Source organism: Penicillium verhagenii (assembly GCF_028828195.1).
Source record: "Penicillium verhagenii strain IBT 33310 chromosome Unknown utg000003l_segment0_segment0, whole genome shotgun sequence".
NCBI lineage: Eukaryota > Fungi > Ascomycota > Eurotiomycetes > Eurotiales > Aspergillaceae > Penicillium > Penicillium verhagenii.
In genome coordinates, this window is record NW_026643167.1 from 4086213 (window position 1) to 4103553 (window position 17341).

Below are 17341 nucleotides of genomic sequence, written 5' to 3' on the forward strand. Positions count from 1 at the left end.
ATCTCATCAATAGGAATCACTGCAAGATGGTGTACACTGCGACATCAAGTGATATATCGCTGGCGTTAACCCCCAGCCCGATATCTGTCCCCGTCCATGACAATCATACTGCTCGTGACAGTGAGAGCATTGCATACGAGTATCCTGAGGGTGGCCTCACAGCATGGATCGTTGTGGCTGGGTCCTTTATGATGCTGATGTGTACATTCGGTATGATGAGCACAGTAGGAGTACTCCAGTCATACTGGGAGATACACCAGCTCCAGGGATACTCATCGAGTACGATTGGATGGATATCATCGGTATTTGTGTTTCTCAATCTTTTCCTGAGTGTTCAAGTTGGCCCTCTATTTGATCGGTATGGTCCACGGTGGATTATGCTTGTGGGCTCCGTGCTCTACGCCCTGTCCATCTTCATGTTAGGGTCTTGTGAGAAGTACTACCAGTTCCTATTGTGTCTAGGTATTCTGAGTGGAGTTAGCAGCTCGTTGGTCTCGACACCATGCATGGCTGTTCTTTCGCATTGGTTTCATCAACGCCGAGGGACTGCGACTGGGATTGCAATGGCTGGCTCCAGCCTCGGCGGAGTAGTCTTTCCTATGACCTTGAGATCGGCGTTTGAGCGGCTTGGCTGGGCATGGGCTCTAAGAATTCTTGGTTTCATTTTCTTGGTGCTCCTAGGTATTGGAAATATCTGCATCCGAAGCAGATTGCCGATCAAGACACGGAAAGGAAATTTCAGTCTGCGATGCTTTACGGACTCCCGATTTATATGGGCCACAGTTGGGGCTTTTTGTATGTTCTAACATTCCTCTTTTTCAACTATCATCTAACTAGTTGAGTTGGCTAATGCTACGAAGTCAGTGAGATTGTTCTCTTCGCGTCGCTTGGTCTGATACCCTCATATGCATTGGCTCAGGACTTTGATTCGCAGACTGGGTTCTATTTATTGGCTGTGTTCAACGCGTAGGTGATCTCACTTCCGCAAAAAATATCGATATCTTCACAAGCACTTGAGACTGATTGAAAGCCCAGCGGGTCAGGATTCGGACGGTGGCTTTCAGGGACAGCGTCTGATCACCTTGGCCGCTTCAACACGATCTCAGCCATGATGGCAATCACCACAATGCTCATTTTCATCTTATGGTATCCATTTGGGCATCAAATTGGTGTATTATATCCCTTTGTCTGCTTTCTGGGATTTGGAACCGGAAGCATTCTCAGCCTCACGCCTGTTTGCGTCGGCCAGATTTGTAAAACCGAAGAATTCGGGCAATGGTATGGAACATGTTATTTATTCGCAAGTTTCGGGTAAGTCTTGGTTTCCTAACTGGTTTTTTGACCTTATATGCTGAGATTTTTGGATAAGGACCCTGATTGGAATTCCCATCGGTGGGCAGCTGCTCCAGGTGGCCGGTCCAACTCGCTTGGTCGCATTTATCGGTGGTTTGCTCGGGGTTTCCTTCACGAGCTTTCTCGTTGCCCGTTGGGCATGCTTAGGCTATCGGTGGAAGTGGCAAGTTAAAGTGTGACTAGGCCATTAATCAGCGAGGTTTCTCTCTCTTCAGAATTAAAAAGCAGAATAGAACCGAATTTGATGATCAAAGACATTCCAAAGGAAATGATAAAGAAGGAATTAGGTAAGATTTCAACAGAGACTTAGGCCAAGTATTGGTAATCAAACCAACGTACTTTCGAGTCGGAAGAAGCAGACGTTGTCCTCGAGAGCGAGAGAAAAAGGAAAAGGAAAAGGAAAAGGAAAAGGTGGGTTTACTGGAAGTAAGAAATGGAGATTCTAGTGGAGCTATCCCGATTCCCGATTAGGATACGTATGCGATTCGACCAATCAGCGTCTCGGAACGGGGTTCCTCATCTGATCGATTGAATTACAATTTAAGAAGTCCGTTTCCTGTTCTTTTCTTTCCAAGAATCTTTTCAAGAATCCTTTCACAATCTTTTTATTGATCTCTCCTTGGTTCACTTTTTCCCTGTTTATCTTCAAAATGGTCAAAATCGACGAATTTGCCGTTGAGCGGGTAAGGCTTTCCGATAAAATCGCTTTCTTCCATGCTAACAGATAAGATAGTGGATGGATGACTATGAAAACGATGCCAAGTTTAACCTGGCTGAGACCTGCTGCTCCTCAATTTCTCTGACCGACCTCCTTGATCTCTCAGGTAACTCAGATCGGGAGGATAAGATCCTGGACTTTTCGCAAAAGCAGGTCTATGGAGCAATCCGGGGATCAAAGGCTTTACGCACCAACATTGCACGGCTATACTACAACGGTGCATCTGCTCAGTTGCCCGTAGACCAAGTTCTTATTACGAACGGAGCAATCCAAGCGAACTTTTTGGCCCTTTATACGAATGTTGGCCCAGGGGACCACGTCATCTGTCATTATCCCACCTACCAGCAGCTATACTCCATTCCAAAGTCATTTGGAGCCGAGGTCAGCCTCTGGAGGTCCAAAGAGAATGAAGGGTGGCGACTGGATCTTGATGAATTGAGATCTTTGATTCGCCCAAACACCAAATACATCGTTATCAAGTACGGAACGCTTCAGTCATCATTAGATCGATTTGATACTGACCTAATACTATTAGCAATCCCCAAAACCCTACCGGGGCTGTTTTGACTCGTGCAAACCTGCAAGGAATTGTGGATATCGCCCGAGAGCATGGAATCATCCTCCACAGCGATGAGGTGTATCGGCCGCTATTTCATTCCTTGGACGCAGGTAGCCAGGATCCACCATCTGTACTCTCGTTTGGATACGAGAAGACGATTGTGACAGGTTCCATGTCTAAGGCTTTTAGTTTGGCTGGTATCCGACTTGGTTGGATCATTTCGTTGAGCCCTGGAATCATTGAAGCCTGTGCGTCTACCAGGGATTACACCGTGATCTCGGTAAGTCAGGTTGATGATCAAATTGCCACGTTTGCTCTTAATAGCCCGACCGTGCATAATCTTCTGGCACGAAACATCGATTTGGCTCGACGGAATCTTGCCGTTCTGGGCGAGTTTGTGGAGGAGTTTAAGTGGGCATGTCAATGGACTCGCCCTCAAGCAGGCACGACTGCCTTTATTAAATTTTCTGACAAAGGTGGAAGCCCCATTGATGATGTGGAATTCTGCAAGCGTCTGCAGAAGAACAATGGAGTGATGTTTGTACCTGGAAGCCAGTGCTTTGGAGGCGGAGTTGATTTCAAGGGCTTCGTTCGGGTAGGTTATGTCAATGAGCATCAAGTCATCATTGATGGTCTGAAATCCCTTCGTGCTTTCATGGTTGACGGATATACGGAGTTACCATTGGCATGATTGCACTTATTATTGAAGTGATTGTCGTTTGGAAGTGCAGCTGACTGTCCCAAAACGCTTTTGGCTCTATATAACCTCGCTGTTGAGCGTCAAACTTACACCTATCCTTCTGCTTTCGGGAATATCAAGCGAAATATCTGTCTTGTCTGTCTTCACATTAAGTGGACTCAAAAATACACAAACTTCATGTTATGATAGTTAAATTCAAACTTGTATACAATGCTAAAAGCACCTGCTATGGAAAATCCCACATCCGAAATTAAATAGTCTTGGAGTTCCGTGCTGCAAGGCTCAAGATTGGCTTAAGAGCGACCCCATACGATACCAAGCTGGGTGATAAAGCCTTCAGTGTACTCGCCGTAAAATCCCTTCATGGACCAAATAGTTCTACCAGGCTTTGGTGCACTCTCCACCAATGCAGATAGGTCAGTCGAGTTTCGCTCCTCCCCGTCGCTTAGGAAGCGCACAGTCCCGACATCCAGCGGCCACCCAGGGAGCTGGCCCAGGTTATCTGCAGCAAGGACAAACTCAACAGAGTCAATGGACGATGTTTGCTCGGTAGACTTCATGGTGACGAGCTTCGCTGTCACAATCGGTGAATCCACGTCGCAGACCCAAGTAGCCTCCTCGTTCTTGTCGGGGTAGGCACCATAGGTCAAGCTCTTGCCGTTGCTGTAAAACACCTTTAGGCCACTCAGTTGGTTCTTTCCCTGCTCACTCTTCGCAGTGGCGAAGCCGAGCTTAGAGATTGTCCAGGTGCTGTCAACCTTGCTGAGGGCGTTGAAGATCTCTGTTTTGTCGGATCGGACGCCAGTGTGGACAAAGTCGCCCATGACAAATTTGCTCTTGTTCTGTAGACGAGCCCTGTGGCCGAGGACATCCTTCTGCATAGATTCGCCCATTCCAAGTAAATTCTTGCACAGTGGTTGTTCGAGAGATAACCTGGGAATGGGGACAAATCCGTCCCGGCCCCACACGATACCAAGACTGATCAGACGTTTCTCATAGGCGAAGCCGAAGAAGCCGCGCAAACTCCATGGCTGGTCATCATTGCGGACATAGCGGACGGTCTGGAGCTTTGCCTTCTCAGTCTCCGTTCCAGTAAATGTGGTCAGAGTGTTGCAGGCACTTGTCGCAAGGCTGATCGCCCCAATATACTTGTCACCATCATCATCAACGCCAGTCATGATGTTGATTTCGACAATCACCTCAGACCCGTTCTCGTCCAGCGCGAGGGTTTGGGTGGGTAGCACCTTTTTGTCGCAATTTCCGAAGTCCATTATCTCATTTTTGCTGTAGGTAATCTGGATACCTTGCACTTTGTTGTCTGGTGCCCAGACGGCGATGCTCTGGGGGCGGAAGGTCGAGTTCAGTCTTTCCAACGCATTGAACATTGTAGCATTTTCATGAACTTGTTCGACTTCTCCAGCGGTGCCGTGCATGCGGTAGTCCTCCGCCTTTGCTGCGCATGCTTTAATCGAAGCTTGTAAACGGTAGTTTTGCTTGTCGATTGTGGCATTCAACTTATAGATGGGAACGACGGTGCTGGCTTCAAGTGCAGGGGCGCTGTAGCCCAGGATAACTGCGGCGCTGGGGTCTCTGACCCCAAGAATAGCATTCTCCGCTGTGAGAGAACGAACGACCTAGAGGAAACAAGAAAACAATCGTCAGAAAGGAGCACTAGTACACCACATTTGGGATGGGATAATTACCGGAACGAGCTGTTTGAAGATCAACGGGTTCAAAAAGTATGAATCGCGGGCTACATCACTCGCAATCGTGGGGTCCTCAGCTACAGCATCAACTTCGTTGACGATCTTCGCCATCTCCATGCGGCACACCTGGCGAGCTTGAATCAGACCAGCGAATGATCCTGGGAAAACCGAGATTGCCTTCTCCTCTTCAGTTTCGCCGGATGGTGCAGTGGCCTGCTCTTTCTTAGCAAGTTCAAGAGATCCCTTTGTGCTGCCTTCAAGAAGCTTCTGCGCTTTGTTTTTCACAACAGGCATAGGACCCTTGACCTTGGCTAGGTCGTACACATCTTGAGAAGGCTGGGCAATCTCAATAGTGGCGCGGTTGCCCTCCAGCTCGTACGAGGCAAAGGAAATCTGCTTCCAGAGAGACTTGTAGTCCATGTAGTGATCCAGCAAGGAGCCAGTGTAGACACCCGCATTCTCATAATCGAGAGGCGAGAAGTCTCTGGTTTGCAAATGGAAACTCTCAAGGGCAGTGTATTTAGTCAAAATTGCATAGGTGCGCTGGGGTGTGATCGCAACCAGATCCGGGAATGCAGCGGCCGCCTTCTTCAAGCTGGAAATGCTCCAGTCCTCGGTGGGGTCTTTGATACGGCCACCGCCGGACCAGTTGACGGCAATAGTTGTCTCAGTATTCTTGGTAGATTCCTTTTTGGCCTTCTCAAATTCTCCCGAGACAGCACCAGATACAGAAGGAGTGGTAAGCTCTGCTTCAAGGTGAGCCTTGATCTCGAACACTTTGGACTTGTCGGCAATCTTCATGGAGATGATAGCATTCAGCTCACCACCAGATTCCCAGCCGGAGATAAAAGTGTCCTGTACGCGAAGTTAGGCTAGTTATCCTCCACTCTAGAGATTAACTTCCGAGCGGGGAAACTTACTCCGTAGATTTCATTGAATTTCTCCTGTGCGATATGAGGGATCTTATTGAAAATGCAGTAGTTGCCTGGTTCAACGACCTGGTTCGTAACTTTGACCTGTAGATGAAAGTTGATATCACTGGACTTGAACTTATCACTGTCGACATAAGAACCGTTGGCCTTGCCACCAATTGTAGCGGTCTTGATTGACAAGGAGCCGGAGATATTCATCGCATCTGTGACAGACCTTTTATTAGCTTCATTTTTCTTCTTTGATGGAACATATTTCATATGCATAAATGCGACTAACCTGTCACATCACTCAACTTGTCCACAAAACGTGATGAATATGTGACGATCTGAGGCTTGACCCAGGGAGGCACAGCAAGCCCGGAATCAGGATTCTTTTTGGACTCGCCTAAAGCTTCCCTTCGTGCCTTGCCAATGATGTCCGCATCAGTGCCGGAATCGCTGACAGACCGGACATCTTCAAGAAGCTTGCTCTCCGATGCTGAGCTTTCAGTGTCAGCTTCAGCGTTGGCAGCATCACCCTTGGCCTGGCTGACTTCAATGACCGTGGCAGCTTTCTTCCTCAATGCCTCGGACTGAGCGAGGGTTGGATCTGGAAGAACAGCTTGGTCAAGGCAAGTTTGCTGAGTATAGGAGTTGAAGCCTTGACCAAGGCGCATGGAGTTGTTGTATGGAGCCAGAAGCTGTGCCATTGTGTCTGGTAGGAGATATTAACGGCAGAGCCAATATGTGCTTGAATGATTTGTTCTGTCCAGAGGCAAGCGATCTGGGGCGTTGATGGTGGTCTTATGAACTCCGGGAAATTCAGGCTAGCTGAAGACTGCGCACATGAAGATCCCCACGGGGTGAGTGTAGCCGATGTCTAGAAATTATCAAGTGTATACATAAAACAGGCATTTCTCACCCACTACCCCGAGGCAATGCCCATATCGTTTCCCCCTAGCTCCAAACCATCATGTTGAACGACGACCCCACATTGCCCGACTTGCAAGCTCAGGCTGACGCGAGGGCCACGTTAGCGCTGCCCTGGAGTCGCGAAGAGAAGCCATTATTGGCAGGATTTGACTCATCGAAAATGAGAGATCACCCAGACGGGCCTTGGTTAGCGACGGCATCGCCGTTCAGCGCTCATTCCATCGTCACAGCCACCATAGTTCCAGACGCTAGTGGCGGTGTCGGAGTTTACCGTGAAGGATACTCCACCCGTTCGGAGTCTTCCCACGAACACCTTAGCGCCTCGCTTGGCATCACGGTCGGATATCCCTTCTTGAACGCCAACGTGACAGGTGAATATGACAGCACGGTGAACAAGAAAAGCAATGTAAGTTTCCCGAGTCGCTTTCAATATCCTGAAAGGTTTTTCTTTTTTTCTCTTTTTTTTGTGATAAAAAAAAATTGACGAGTGGCAAATATCAAGGGGTTTCAATCTTCACGCAATGCCTCGTTCCGCATGGGCCGCGTGGTTCTAGACCGCCCCCCGGATTTTTCATTCGAAGCCACCACAATCCTCACGCAGCCTGACGGAGACTCCCGCTTCCAAGAGCGATATGGCAATTATTACGTCTGTGGATATGAGCTTGGCGCAGACGCAGGGGCTTGCATATCTGCAGAAACCTCCACCTATGACTCTGCAGAGTCTTTCAAAATTACCGTCACGGTGAAAGTCTTATTTGTTTCGGCCAGCGCTTCACACACAGAACACTTCGAAAAACACGACTCATCGACACGTTTCACCTTCTCGGGATTCAGTACTCTCCATGGCGAGGTGAAGAGGTATCCAAATCCCGACGCTCGGCCGGTGGGTCAAATTGTCGGAACACAAGTGGCGGATCTTATCAATCTGCAAAAAGAGGCGAGCGATCATGTGGCTCGCGTCGGTAAGCTTGACTACGAGCTGCAGGAACGCATGATCAAATACGGCTTGACCGGGGGAGCTAAGTTGCCCCTGAGTTCATGTGGGGAAGTTTGTGGCTCGGGCTTAGTGGTTCAACTTCTGTTAGCTCCGTTCGCGAACCTGTTCGAATATCAGACAATTTGTGCGAAACGGACTGCAATTGCCACGGTTGAACCTCGGACCGTCCCGCTTTCGAACAAAATCCGGCGCAGCTGAACATGTGTGGGGGAGAAGAGACAGGAGAAACCTGGATAAACAATGGGGATTTCTTTGCCGACCGCTTCCAAATTCCAATTTAGTGTAGTTTATTTCTGGGTGCTTAGGTGCTTATTGCAATGACAATGATTCCTGAAATGATTCAAATCCATTTAATTAGGATCGTAGTGCACCAATTTTGAGTCTGTCCAGATTTTCCGTAAATCTTAACATTTCAAGGTTGTGGTATCTATCTGCCACTATGACGAATTTCCGCAACATCCCAACTTCCTCCCAATGGGTCACTTTCCCCGTTTCAACCAAAGAAAAGTTGACAATCAATTGGGAAGATGACTTCCACGCTTATGTCAATACCTACTATGTGGCCAAGTGCTACTTTGGCATTCCTGAAGAAGAGCTTCAAAACAATTCCATTGTGGATAAAAAGCTCCAGGTCCCAAACCCAGTGTTTTGCAAGGGACGCTCTAAGCTCACAGTTCTGGGTAAGCGATTCCATCACACTTATGAGCGACCATCAGTCTTGAGAACTGCTTGCTGACTGCCGAAAAAATGTAGGTGAAACAAAGATTTATATCGCGGCAGAGTTTATCGAGGAGGAATACGCTGATAGCCTTTCGGACTTACATCAGTTCCATCTCAAGGATATCGCTATTGAGTCTGGACGCAATGAAAAGTTTCCATGGGTCACCATGAAGCTTAATGGAGCCTTCTGCTATGGCCAGAATGGTGCAGACGACAAGCTGCGGAGGTATATTGTCTATCACCCGTCGGTTGGCCCTGGTATCCAGCGACCGAATATCCACCAGGTAGGTTTCTAGTAATAGCAATTCCCCCATGATAGCCACCCGACTAACAAGTATCTCGATAGCATCGTTTCACGGATACAGAAATCACCAATGCAATCAGAAAGAGCCTTGAGGGTGCCGCCGAAGATTTACCGGAGAATTACAAAATCCTAGGTGTCGCAGTAGGCCAACTGCTTAAAGTGCTCCACAAAAAAGGCAAGGCTGCGTTTGGGGATGCTCTCTGGGTATTCCTGGATGACCACCAGCTCACTGAGCCCAATACTCAACTCCCGCGTGATGAAGCAAATCTACGAACACACCTGGGCCAGATTCAAAAGCTGGAATTTGGTGTTGTCGGCAAGACGGCCAGGGATTTCAAACGGGCGCATCTCCTCGCTCCTCCTCTCCATCAGCAACCGTTTCTCCCGCCTATCCCTTTTCCATCTTCTGATCAGCAGGAACATCAGCCAGAGAAAGTGCTCAAGGAAAAACCAAAAACTCGTGAGGACCTGGGGAAGAGCAGAGCGGAAGACATAGATCAGGAAGTTAATCGGATTCTGCAAGAGCTAGAGGAAGCACGAAAGAAGAGCGGTTTAGCCGGCTTTCAACACACCCAACCTTCTGACACGAAAGTGGACCAGGTTCAACAGTCCAGAAATGCCCTCTTGGGAGATAATACTGGCATGGACAAGGATTCAACTAAAGACACGAGTGTGAATGCAATCTTCGGGGAGGTTCACCCAGGTTATAAAAATGAAAAGCAAGGTGATGGACAGGGGTCCCCTGGCAAGGAGCCTAAAAAACCCGCGGGTGATCAGCCCGTTTCCACGCGAGGGTCAAGATCGATCAAGAAGTACTAGCAATGTTTTGTTGCAAAGCCAGCTGAAGCAGTATCCCAGAAATACTTCTTGCGTCTTTTCAAATTCTTTTTATCTAGTTTTGAATTCAATTTGCCAGGTTGAGAAACAACACTCATTAAATTGCAACCTTTAAAACTATCAATTATCCTAATTTTAATGTATCATTTTATCTTTTGCGCTGACCTTGATGTAGCTGAAAGATTGTTCAAAAATTTACAGATACTCAAACATTTTCCGGAGACCTTACAAGTCAGCTGGATTTTTTTATTGGCGCCGTGGGTCCGTGATTAACCGTGACGAACTAGTGTAAAGTTACATATGGGGTAAGAATATGCGAAGATGCGGTGGCTGTGGCTTCTGTAAATCGGACGTTCGACGGTAATTGCAGCCGAGCAACTACTTAGCACCTGGGGCGAATCTTATTGCCACTCCCCCTGTTTCTGTGTATAAATACTACTCACTCGTCCTCATCCTCCTTGTCTCTCACTTACAAACCATCACTACATTCTATTCCAATTCCAACACCTTCACCATTTGCAATGCCGGCCCTCAAATCCCAAAGCAATCGACCTGGTCAGCAGTCTGCCTTTCCAAATGACTTTACCAACAAAACCACTTTTGAGAATGACCGCCGCCGGCGAGAAGCCATCGCCGCCGCCAAACTCCATGACGCTCAGGCCGCTGAAGCTCTGGAGCGTGAACGCCGCGAAAAGGAAGAAGCTGCTGCCCTCAAGATCAACGAACTCGAGCAGAAGAAATTAGAGCTCGAACAACAGAAGGCCGAGGTCGAGCGACAGAAATTAGAAATCGAACGAACGCGCGACGACTGGATCCAGAAGTTCAATACCACCAGCGCAGCATCCGACGAACGAATTCGTCAACTTACGCGTGATCTGGAAGACCAACGAAACCAAAAGGACGCTCAGATCCATCAGTTGAATGAGGATAGGAGGAACCTTGACTATAAGGTCATTGACGAGCTGCCAAATGAGGACGTCCAGATTTTTGCTGTCACGTACGGCAGTCGGATCTACTATGACTCTGGGACACAGGATTTCAAGAACATGGTGCCGCATTTCAAGGACTATGCCAGATCAGGACATACTTTTCGCGTTTGCAATGAACTGTTGAATGATGACCCTAATCCGAATCATTTCAAGTCTTTGATCATTGTGTATCGATACAATCGACCGGGAACCCATCGGAGGATTCGAACTTTGACAGGCTGGGAAGGTCATGATGCCACATTCGATTCCTGGTAGTGCATGGTCCATACTCTTTGAATATATTTACATCAATGTTTGACAGGCATTTATGCGCATTTGCTATATATTTTATCGAGTGCTCTTATGGTCGAGTGCCTAGCTTTGAGTGGCCTTCAATGTTAAATACCCGTGCGGTTACCACTATATCCACCCATCAAGAAGCCATGGTACTTACAGCCAAACATCTTTGCCACACCCCCTCTAACATTGAATAGCATGGACCCGTGGTCTATCTCCGAGTCCATCGCGCTAAGCTAAACGAGTGTTTTGATAGATTAGAAGGATAATGCTGTGTAGTACTTGGTACGTAGGCCTCCTATCATATTTTATTAAACGCCAATCTACTCAATATTTAGTGCTAGCAACCTCCTATCAGCACGGTTTATTACCAAAAGCTTTCCAAGGGAGCAAAAACAAAAACAAAAACATACAACAGTCAGGATTCGCATGTGGTCACCCACCATACTACTAACTGACCGGCGTGTGGCTTAAGTACGGCTGAGCGGACGGGAAGCCCTGTTCTCCACACCCTATGGTCGTATGTACCAGATTATTACTTAAAGTTAATTATATAGTATAGTCACGGTAGTTGATTCTGTCGATGAATTGCGACTCAAGGTGATACGAGGATGAGTATCTTTATGGCTCCATATTTCTAAGTAAACCAGGCAAATGAAGGCATCAGTTTTAAAAACAAGACATCAATTGATTAGCTCTTAATATCTAGGCTAGGGAGAAAGTCATCAATTATGGGTATATATCTTCAAATATTCTGCCCCACCCTACCAAATATATATGTATCAATATATGTATCTATCAATCAACTAATCAATATATTACATACACATACACATACAGCATATATACACACATACACAAAATATCATGGTGCTGAGCTTCAAATATCAATATAAACATCCAGATGTCTAATATCGTTTGGAATATGTACCCCTGGGCCCTCAAAACATTAAACTGCTCCCAACATTGAATCATCTCGACATGCTCATGATTAGACTATCAATTTACTCTTCACATGTGCAGGAATTGCCCACCAGGCTTCCAGATGTCCCAGGTTGAACAGGCCTTAAAAAATAGGCGTAACCTACCTCCGATCGACCTATCCGAATAAGATCTGGATATAAATGGAATAGTTTCAGTTTTGACCATAACCACACCGATCTTCCCACGAAGCATACCAAGGATCCTCAAGTACTGCTTGGTATTAATAGGCTTCTTAGCATGTGCGATGTTAGCATCAGTAACCAGAAGGCCGGGATGGTTAAAGGCAGAAACAAGAGAAAATACATAAAGGAAAAGAGAAAAGGCTGTGGTGTAGCGAGTATTTTGTTGGGGGGGTTAAAAATGAATGTATGAATGAATGATCCGCAAAAAACTTCAAATAACAGCCATTTGAAATTTTACTCCTGGATTTAAAACGCTTGATTGATAAATAATAATAAGAATAATTTTTATCTACTGGATGAGGGTAGAACACTAGAAACGTCTTCAAATGATTCTAATATAGTCTTTCATCTCCGGAGCCGAGAATCGGGTAATATATAAAAGGCTGGGTTTATATGGTGGGGATTCTTACCTACTCTCACCCTGTCTATTGTGCACTTGCCAAGTGCTGCTTGCTCTGTACTATAAAATCCACTAAAAAGCTTTGTCAAATACATACGACCATAGGGTGTGGAAAACAGGGCTTCCCGTCCGCTCAGCCGTACTTAAGCCACACGCCGGTCAGTTAGTAGTATGGTGGGTGACCACATGCGAATCCTGACTGTTGTATGTTTTTGTTTTTGTTTTTGCTCCCTTGGAAAACTTTTTGTCATAAACATGCCGAGAGAAGGTTGCTATGTTGTTGTACTAAAGAGTAGATTGTCGAATCAAAACATTTGAAGGCCCGAAGATCCCGTGATCTCCAAGCATACATTTACGTCGGATTGTTGACCATGTAAGAAACATAAGACTGACTCATTGCTCGTACGCTAGCGATTCAGGTCTGCCAGACTTCCCCTGGTGGAGAGGCACAAAATAATGATGTTTCGGCTTATATTTTGATCCAGCAGGACTCGAAGAAGTTGGGAATCGGAGCGCTACCATGTTGGTGAACTCATTAGGATTTATAGAAATTTGGATTGAACAAAAGTTGCTACATAGAGTACCCCAAACGTTGGAAACCATTTAGTAGAAAATTCTCACCCAAAAATTCCACCGAAAGGTTCCATGAACTCCAGATTTTGTTGAATTGAATTTACATTCGATGTTCAAATTGCTGCTGCTTGCACATCGTTATCCACTTAGTAAGCGATATTGTGTATGGTCAGGTGAGAAGTTCTATCACATGACCATCGTCAATAGTTCAATTTCTTTAGGTAAATACCCGAAGCTTCAGAAATACCCGAAATATCCGCGGGTGGATTCAACGGGTTTGGATTGGACATTTGTAATGAATTTACCCCTACCTTTCGAAGAGTATATCAGAATCAAGAGTGACGAGGTTAGAATAAACATTTTTAGAGTTAAGATTAAACTGTGGAGGCTTTAAACAAACCTCAAAACATACGATATCCTGGGGAAACACCGTATGGTACTTAAAAAACACCAACCTAGGCAAGCTACCCGGAAGTCCAGAATCCAGATGTCCAGTCATCCCTCACCAGCTTCCCACCCACTTATTTCTCTCCAAACGTGCCATTTTTACAGAGGTTGTCGACTAGTATGTTATAGACAAATGACAGAATACCAGCCACTACTTGTCAAAACGAATACCAGCTTTCTTGTTTATCTACTTGAGGCCAAGAACATCAGCGCTGCATCATCACCGACTCCACCAAAAAGTGGAGAAATCCGATAAGGCAAATGCCGGCTACCGCCGGTGTATTCAAGGGACCATTTTTCACCGAGAGGAGTGAGTCAAAGGCCTACCCCGGCTGACAACCTCTCCTTGCATTTACCCCAAACATTCCTATCCAAACTCTTCTTCAATTCCTTCATTCCAAACCCGCTTCCCCGAAATTATAACGTTGCCCCATATTTGATCGACCCCGCCCCCCGTCATGGCCGTCCCCAACCTCAGCCAGGATGAGCTCGATGAGATATATGCTTTCGCCGTGGACCTTGGCCGCAAGGCGGGCGACCTGTTAATGGAGCGTGTGGAGCTGCGTATCTCTGGTGGTGAGGGCAATTCGCAGAAATTTGATGAGAAGGAGAGCTCCGTCGATATCGTGACGCAGACAGATGAGGGTAAGTAAGCAGAATTGAATTGAGACAAGCGGGGAAGCATTGATCCCCAAAAGGGACGAGAACATAGCACGCAAGAGAACTAAAGCTGACCCTGTGTACTGTACTAGATGTGGAATTATTTATTCGCAATGCGCTCCAGAGCAGATACCCCGACCACAAGTTCGTTTCCCCATGATCCGACCCGCTGATGACCAATACCCCCCGCAAAAAAAACTGACCACAACAACACAGATTCTTGGGCGAAGAGACCTACGCCAAGGGGTCGTCGCGCGACTACCTTATTGACGAGCACCCAACATGGTGCATCGATCCTCTAGATGGTAAAAATAACCCACCAATCTCACCTCCCACCCCAAAGCTCCAAGCCTAGTACTAACATGCTTATCAATATCCACACAGGCACCGTCAATTACACCCACATCTTCCCCATGTTCTGCGTCTCCATCGGCTTCATAGTAAACCACAAGCCCGTCATTGGTGTGATATACGCCCCTTTCCAAAACCAGCTCTTCTCGTCCTGCACTGGCCGAGGTGCCTGGCTTAACGAGAAGCGCCGGCTCCCCCTCATCCAGAAGCCTTCCATCCCACCCATGCCCGCGAATGCACCCTCGCAGTGTATTTTCTCTTGCGAATGGGGTAAGGACCGTCGCGATATTCCCGATGGCAATATGCATCGCAAGATTGAGAGCTTTGTCAACATGGCTGCGGAGCTGGGCTCGCGTGAGGGCAAGGGTGGTATGGTGCATGGAATGAGGAGCTTGGGTAGTGCGACGCTGGATCTGGCTTACACAGCTATGGGGTCTTTTGATATCTGGTGGGAAGGTGGTTGTTGGGAGTGGTAAGTTTTTTTTTTCTTTTTTCTACCTGTCATATTCATGATTCTTTGCCTAGAGATATTTGGAGTTGAACTTGACCCACTAACCTCTTCCTAGGGATGTTGCTGCTGGAATTGCTATTCTTCTTGAAGCTGGCGGACTCGTCACTACGGCTAACCCGCCCGAAGACGTGGACACAGCGCCCATTGAAGATATGCGACTGGGTAGCCGACTTTATCTGGCAATCAGGTGAGTTTGCTTTCTGTTCTTCTTTTTAGATTGAGTAATCAGAAAAAACTAATTGGTTCATTCTAGACCTGCTGGGCCCTCGGAGACCGAGACTGGTCGGGAAACACAGGAGCGTACTGTGCGTGAAGTCTGGCGGCGGGTCCGCCACTTGTCGTACACTCGGCCCGGTGCGTAAGGGGTTACGTAGATCCCTTGTGCAAGGCGTATCTATTATTATAGATTTCCAGGTTGTACATGACTTAAATACGAGATGATACATAATGAGATATTTTACGAGTTTAGAATGCCTGAATCCGTAGATTTTGAAGTAATGTATTCCAAAGCTGACGTCAACTATCTTAATATATGCAAGAATTTTGATGTGATCTATACAATCGTTAAATGACATGGAGAAGAAATTAGAAAACAAAGAAGCTTTTTAAATCAATCATAGGCTGGGCTTGGAGGCACGGTCAGCCAGGATCTGAGCAACAGTATCCTTGACTGTCTGGACGAGACCAGGAGTGCCAATAATATCCTTGCCAGTCCAGAGACGAGCCTGCTCAAGACCCTGCCAGATCAAGGCCTCGGAGCCGAGAATGACCTTCCAGCCACCGGCCTCAGCAAGCTTGGCAATATCAGTCCAGGGAATGGGGTGGTAGCACATCTCAAGAATGACACCCTCCTGCTTCTCAGCAGTCTTCTCGTCACCGAGGAAAGCAGTGATGATAGCGCGGGCGTTCAGCTCCTCGGGGGACTTGGGAGGGTAGTTGGGGATACCGGATACGATAGCGGCGGGAGCCTCCAGACGGGCGGCCTCCTCGGGATCAGTAACGTGGATCAGAGGAGCCTGAGCGTTGGGGTCAGGGTTGCGCTGACGGTCCTCCTCCATGATAGCAGCCACCTCAGCGGCGTCACGGTTGACAACGTAGATACGGCTGGAGCCGAGCCAGCGGCGCATGACGTAGATGGCAGTGCGGGCGGTACCACCACCACCGATGATGAGGGCGGGCCGGCCGCGGAAGCGCTCGGGGTTAGGCGCATTCTGGGTGAGGGCCTCGCGGATGCCGTCGCAGTCGGTGTTGGTTCCGACGTACTGGCGCTTGCCGGTGGTGGGGTCGTCGCGCAGGAAGATGGTGTTGCAGGCACCGGCCTGCCGGGCGTGCTCGGTCAGATCATCCAGGTGAGGCATGATGGCGACCTTGTGAGGCATTGTCACGGAGGATCCAACGAACTTGGGGTTGGAGCGGATGGAAGCCATGAACTTCTCGATCGTGGGCGACTTGGTGTATGGGGGAGGGTAGGTGGCGGAAGTGCCGTACACGCTGGAGAGAGGGATCTGGGTCCAGTTGAGGCCCAATGCATTGTACACTGTCTGGTGCAGAGGAGGGGACAGGGAGTTCAGCAGCGGGTGGCCGTACAAGTAAGCGACACCATCCCGGTTGTCGGGGATGGCGATGGGCTCCTCGGGCTGGGTCTGGGCGGCGGAAACTGCGGGTGCGGCCATGATGTGTGTATGTGTGTATATGTGTATATGGGAATTTTATTTCAAGTGTTGTTGGAGGGGTATAAAAGTGGTGGGATGGAGGGGAAGAAAAGATATGGAATTGGAAGAAATAATGAGGGGCTTGATTATTATCGGGCCGGGCGGCAATGGATTGAAGCTATCATCAGGATTTTAAATCTCGAGTAAAAGTAAAGCCGGTTCCCACCACACTGTCCCGCCATTTCCCATATAAGGCGGAGAAACACTTTTTCGCCATCCGTTAGTCATCATTTTCTCGTTACCCAACTTCCGCTCTCTTCGAACCCTAAAAAGACAACAGGCAAAAAACTTGAACTCAGTATTCTGTTCTATTGAAATGCCAAAACCTAATTCCTGACACAGTCGTTAGATTTCTGGGACTTTTTAGGCATTTATGATGATTTTATCTAAATCCCCAACATCGATGATCGTTACACTGATTTTCCCGCTGACCGAAAGGATGAACGCTTTCCCACCGGCTACATTTCACCCCACGGGGAACACACCCGACATACTTGGCCTCTGCGCAGAGTTTGCCC

The 17341-nt window shown here is 47.6% G+C and overlaps 8 protein-coding genes across 8 annotated transcripts; 6 read left to right on the forward strand and 2 right to left on the reverse strand.

Annotated features, from left to right (window-relative positions):
- Positions 1-26: 26 nt before the first annotated feature.
- N7466_002876 (MCT family MFS transporter) lies at positions 27-1532 on the forward strand (the record flags this gene model as incomplete). Its single annotated transcript, XM_057162274.1, has 4 exons — positions 27-795; positions 861-966; positions 1036-1311; positions 1370-1532. The coding sequence occupies 4 exons, from the start codon at positions 27-29 to the stop codon at positions 1530-1532; spliced, it is 1314 nt and encodes a 437-aa protein (XP_057025559.1).
- A 471-nt stretch (positions 1533-2003) lies between these two features.
- On the forward strand, positions 2004-3321 carry N7466_002877 (putative aminotransferase; the record flags this gene model as incomplete). Its single annotated transcript, XM_057162275.1, has 3 exons — positions 2004-2036; positions 2087-2550; positions 2607-3321. 3 exons carry the CDS (start codon positions 2004-2006, stop codon positions 3319-3321), a joined length of 1212 nt encoding a protein of 403 aa, XP_057025560.1.
- A 302-nt stretch (positions 3322-3623) lies between these two features.
- On the reverse strand, positions 3624-6657 carry N7466_002878 (uncharacterized protein; the record flags this gene model as incomplete). Its single annotated transcript, XM_057162276.1, has 4 exons — positions 3624-4964; positions 5034-5891; positions 5957-6171; positions 6246-6657. 4 exons carry the CDS (start codon positions 6655-6657, stop codon positions 3624-3626), a joined length of 2826 nt encoding a protein of 941 aa, XP_057025561.1.
- A 263-nt stretch (positions 6658-6920) lies between these two features.
- Positions 6921-8075, forward strand: N7466_002879 (uncharacterized protein; the record flags this gene model as incomplete). The annotated part of the gene is made up of 2 exons (XM_057162277.1): positions 6921-7286; positions 7383-8075. The coding sequence occupies 2 exons, from the start codon at positions 6921-6923 to the stop codon at positions 8073-8075; spliced, it is 1059 nt and encodes a 352-aa protein (XP_057025562.1).
- A 241-nt stretch (positions 8076-8316) lies between these two features.
- On the forward strand, positions 8317-9720 carry N7466_002880 (uncharacterized protein; the record flags this gene model as incomplete). Its single annotated transcript, XM_057162278.1, has 3 exons — positions 8317-8557; positions 8631-8881; positions 8944-9720. The coding sequence occupies 3 exons, from the start codon at positions 8317-8319 to the stop codon at positions 9718-9720; spliced, it is 1269 nt and encodes a 422-aa protein (XP_057025563.1).
- Positions 9721-10259: 539 nt separating this feature from the next.
- N7466_002881 (uncharacterized protein) lies at positions 10260-10982 on the forward strand (the record flags this gene model as incomplete). The annotated part of the gene is made up of 1 exon (XM_057162279.1): positions 10260-10982. The coding sequence occupies one exon, from the start codon at positions 10260-10262 to the stop codon at positions 10980-10982; it is 723 nt and encodes a 240-aa protein (XP_057025564.1).
- A 3065-nt stretch (positions 10983-14047) lies between these two features.
- N7466_002882 (inositol monophosphatase family protein) lies at positions 14048-15473 on the forward strand (the record flags this gene model as incomplete). Its single annotated transcript, XM_057162280.1, has 6 exons — positions 14048-14234; positions 14342-14393; positions 14466-14554; positions 14634-15072; positions 15167-15298; positions 15365-15473. 6 exons carry the CDS (start codon positions 14048-14050, stop codon positions 15471-15473), a joined length of 1008 nt encoding a protein of 335 aa, XP_057025565.1.
- Positions 15474-15725: 252 nt separating this feature from the next.
- Positions 15726-16784, reverse strand: N7466_002883 (shikimate dehydrogenase family protein; the record flags this gene model as incomplete). The annotated part of the gene is made up of 1 exon (XM_057162281.1): positions 15726-16784. The coding sequence occupies one exon, from the start codon at positions 16782-16784 to the stop codon at positions 15726-15728; it is 1059 nt and encodes a 352-aa protein (XP_057025566.1).
- Between the last annotated feature and the right edge of the window lie 557 nt (positions 16785-17341).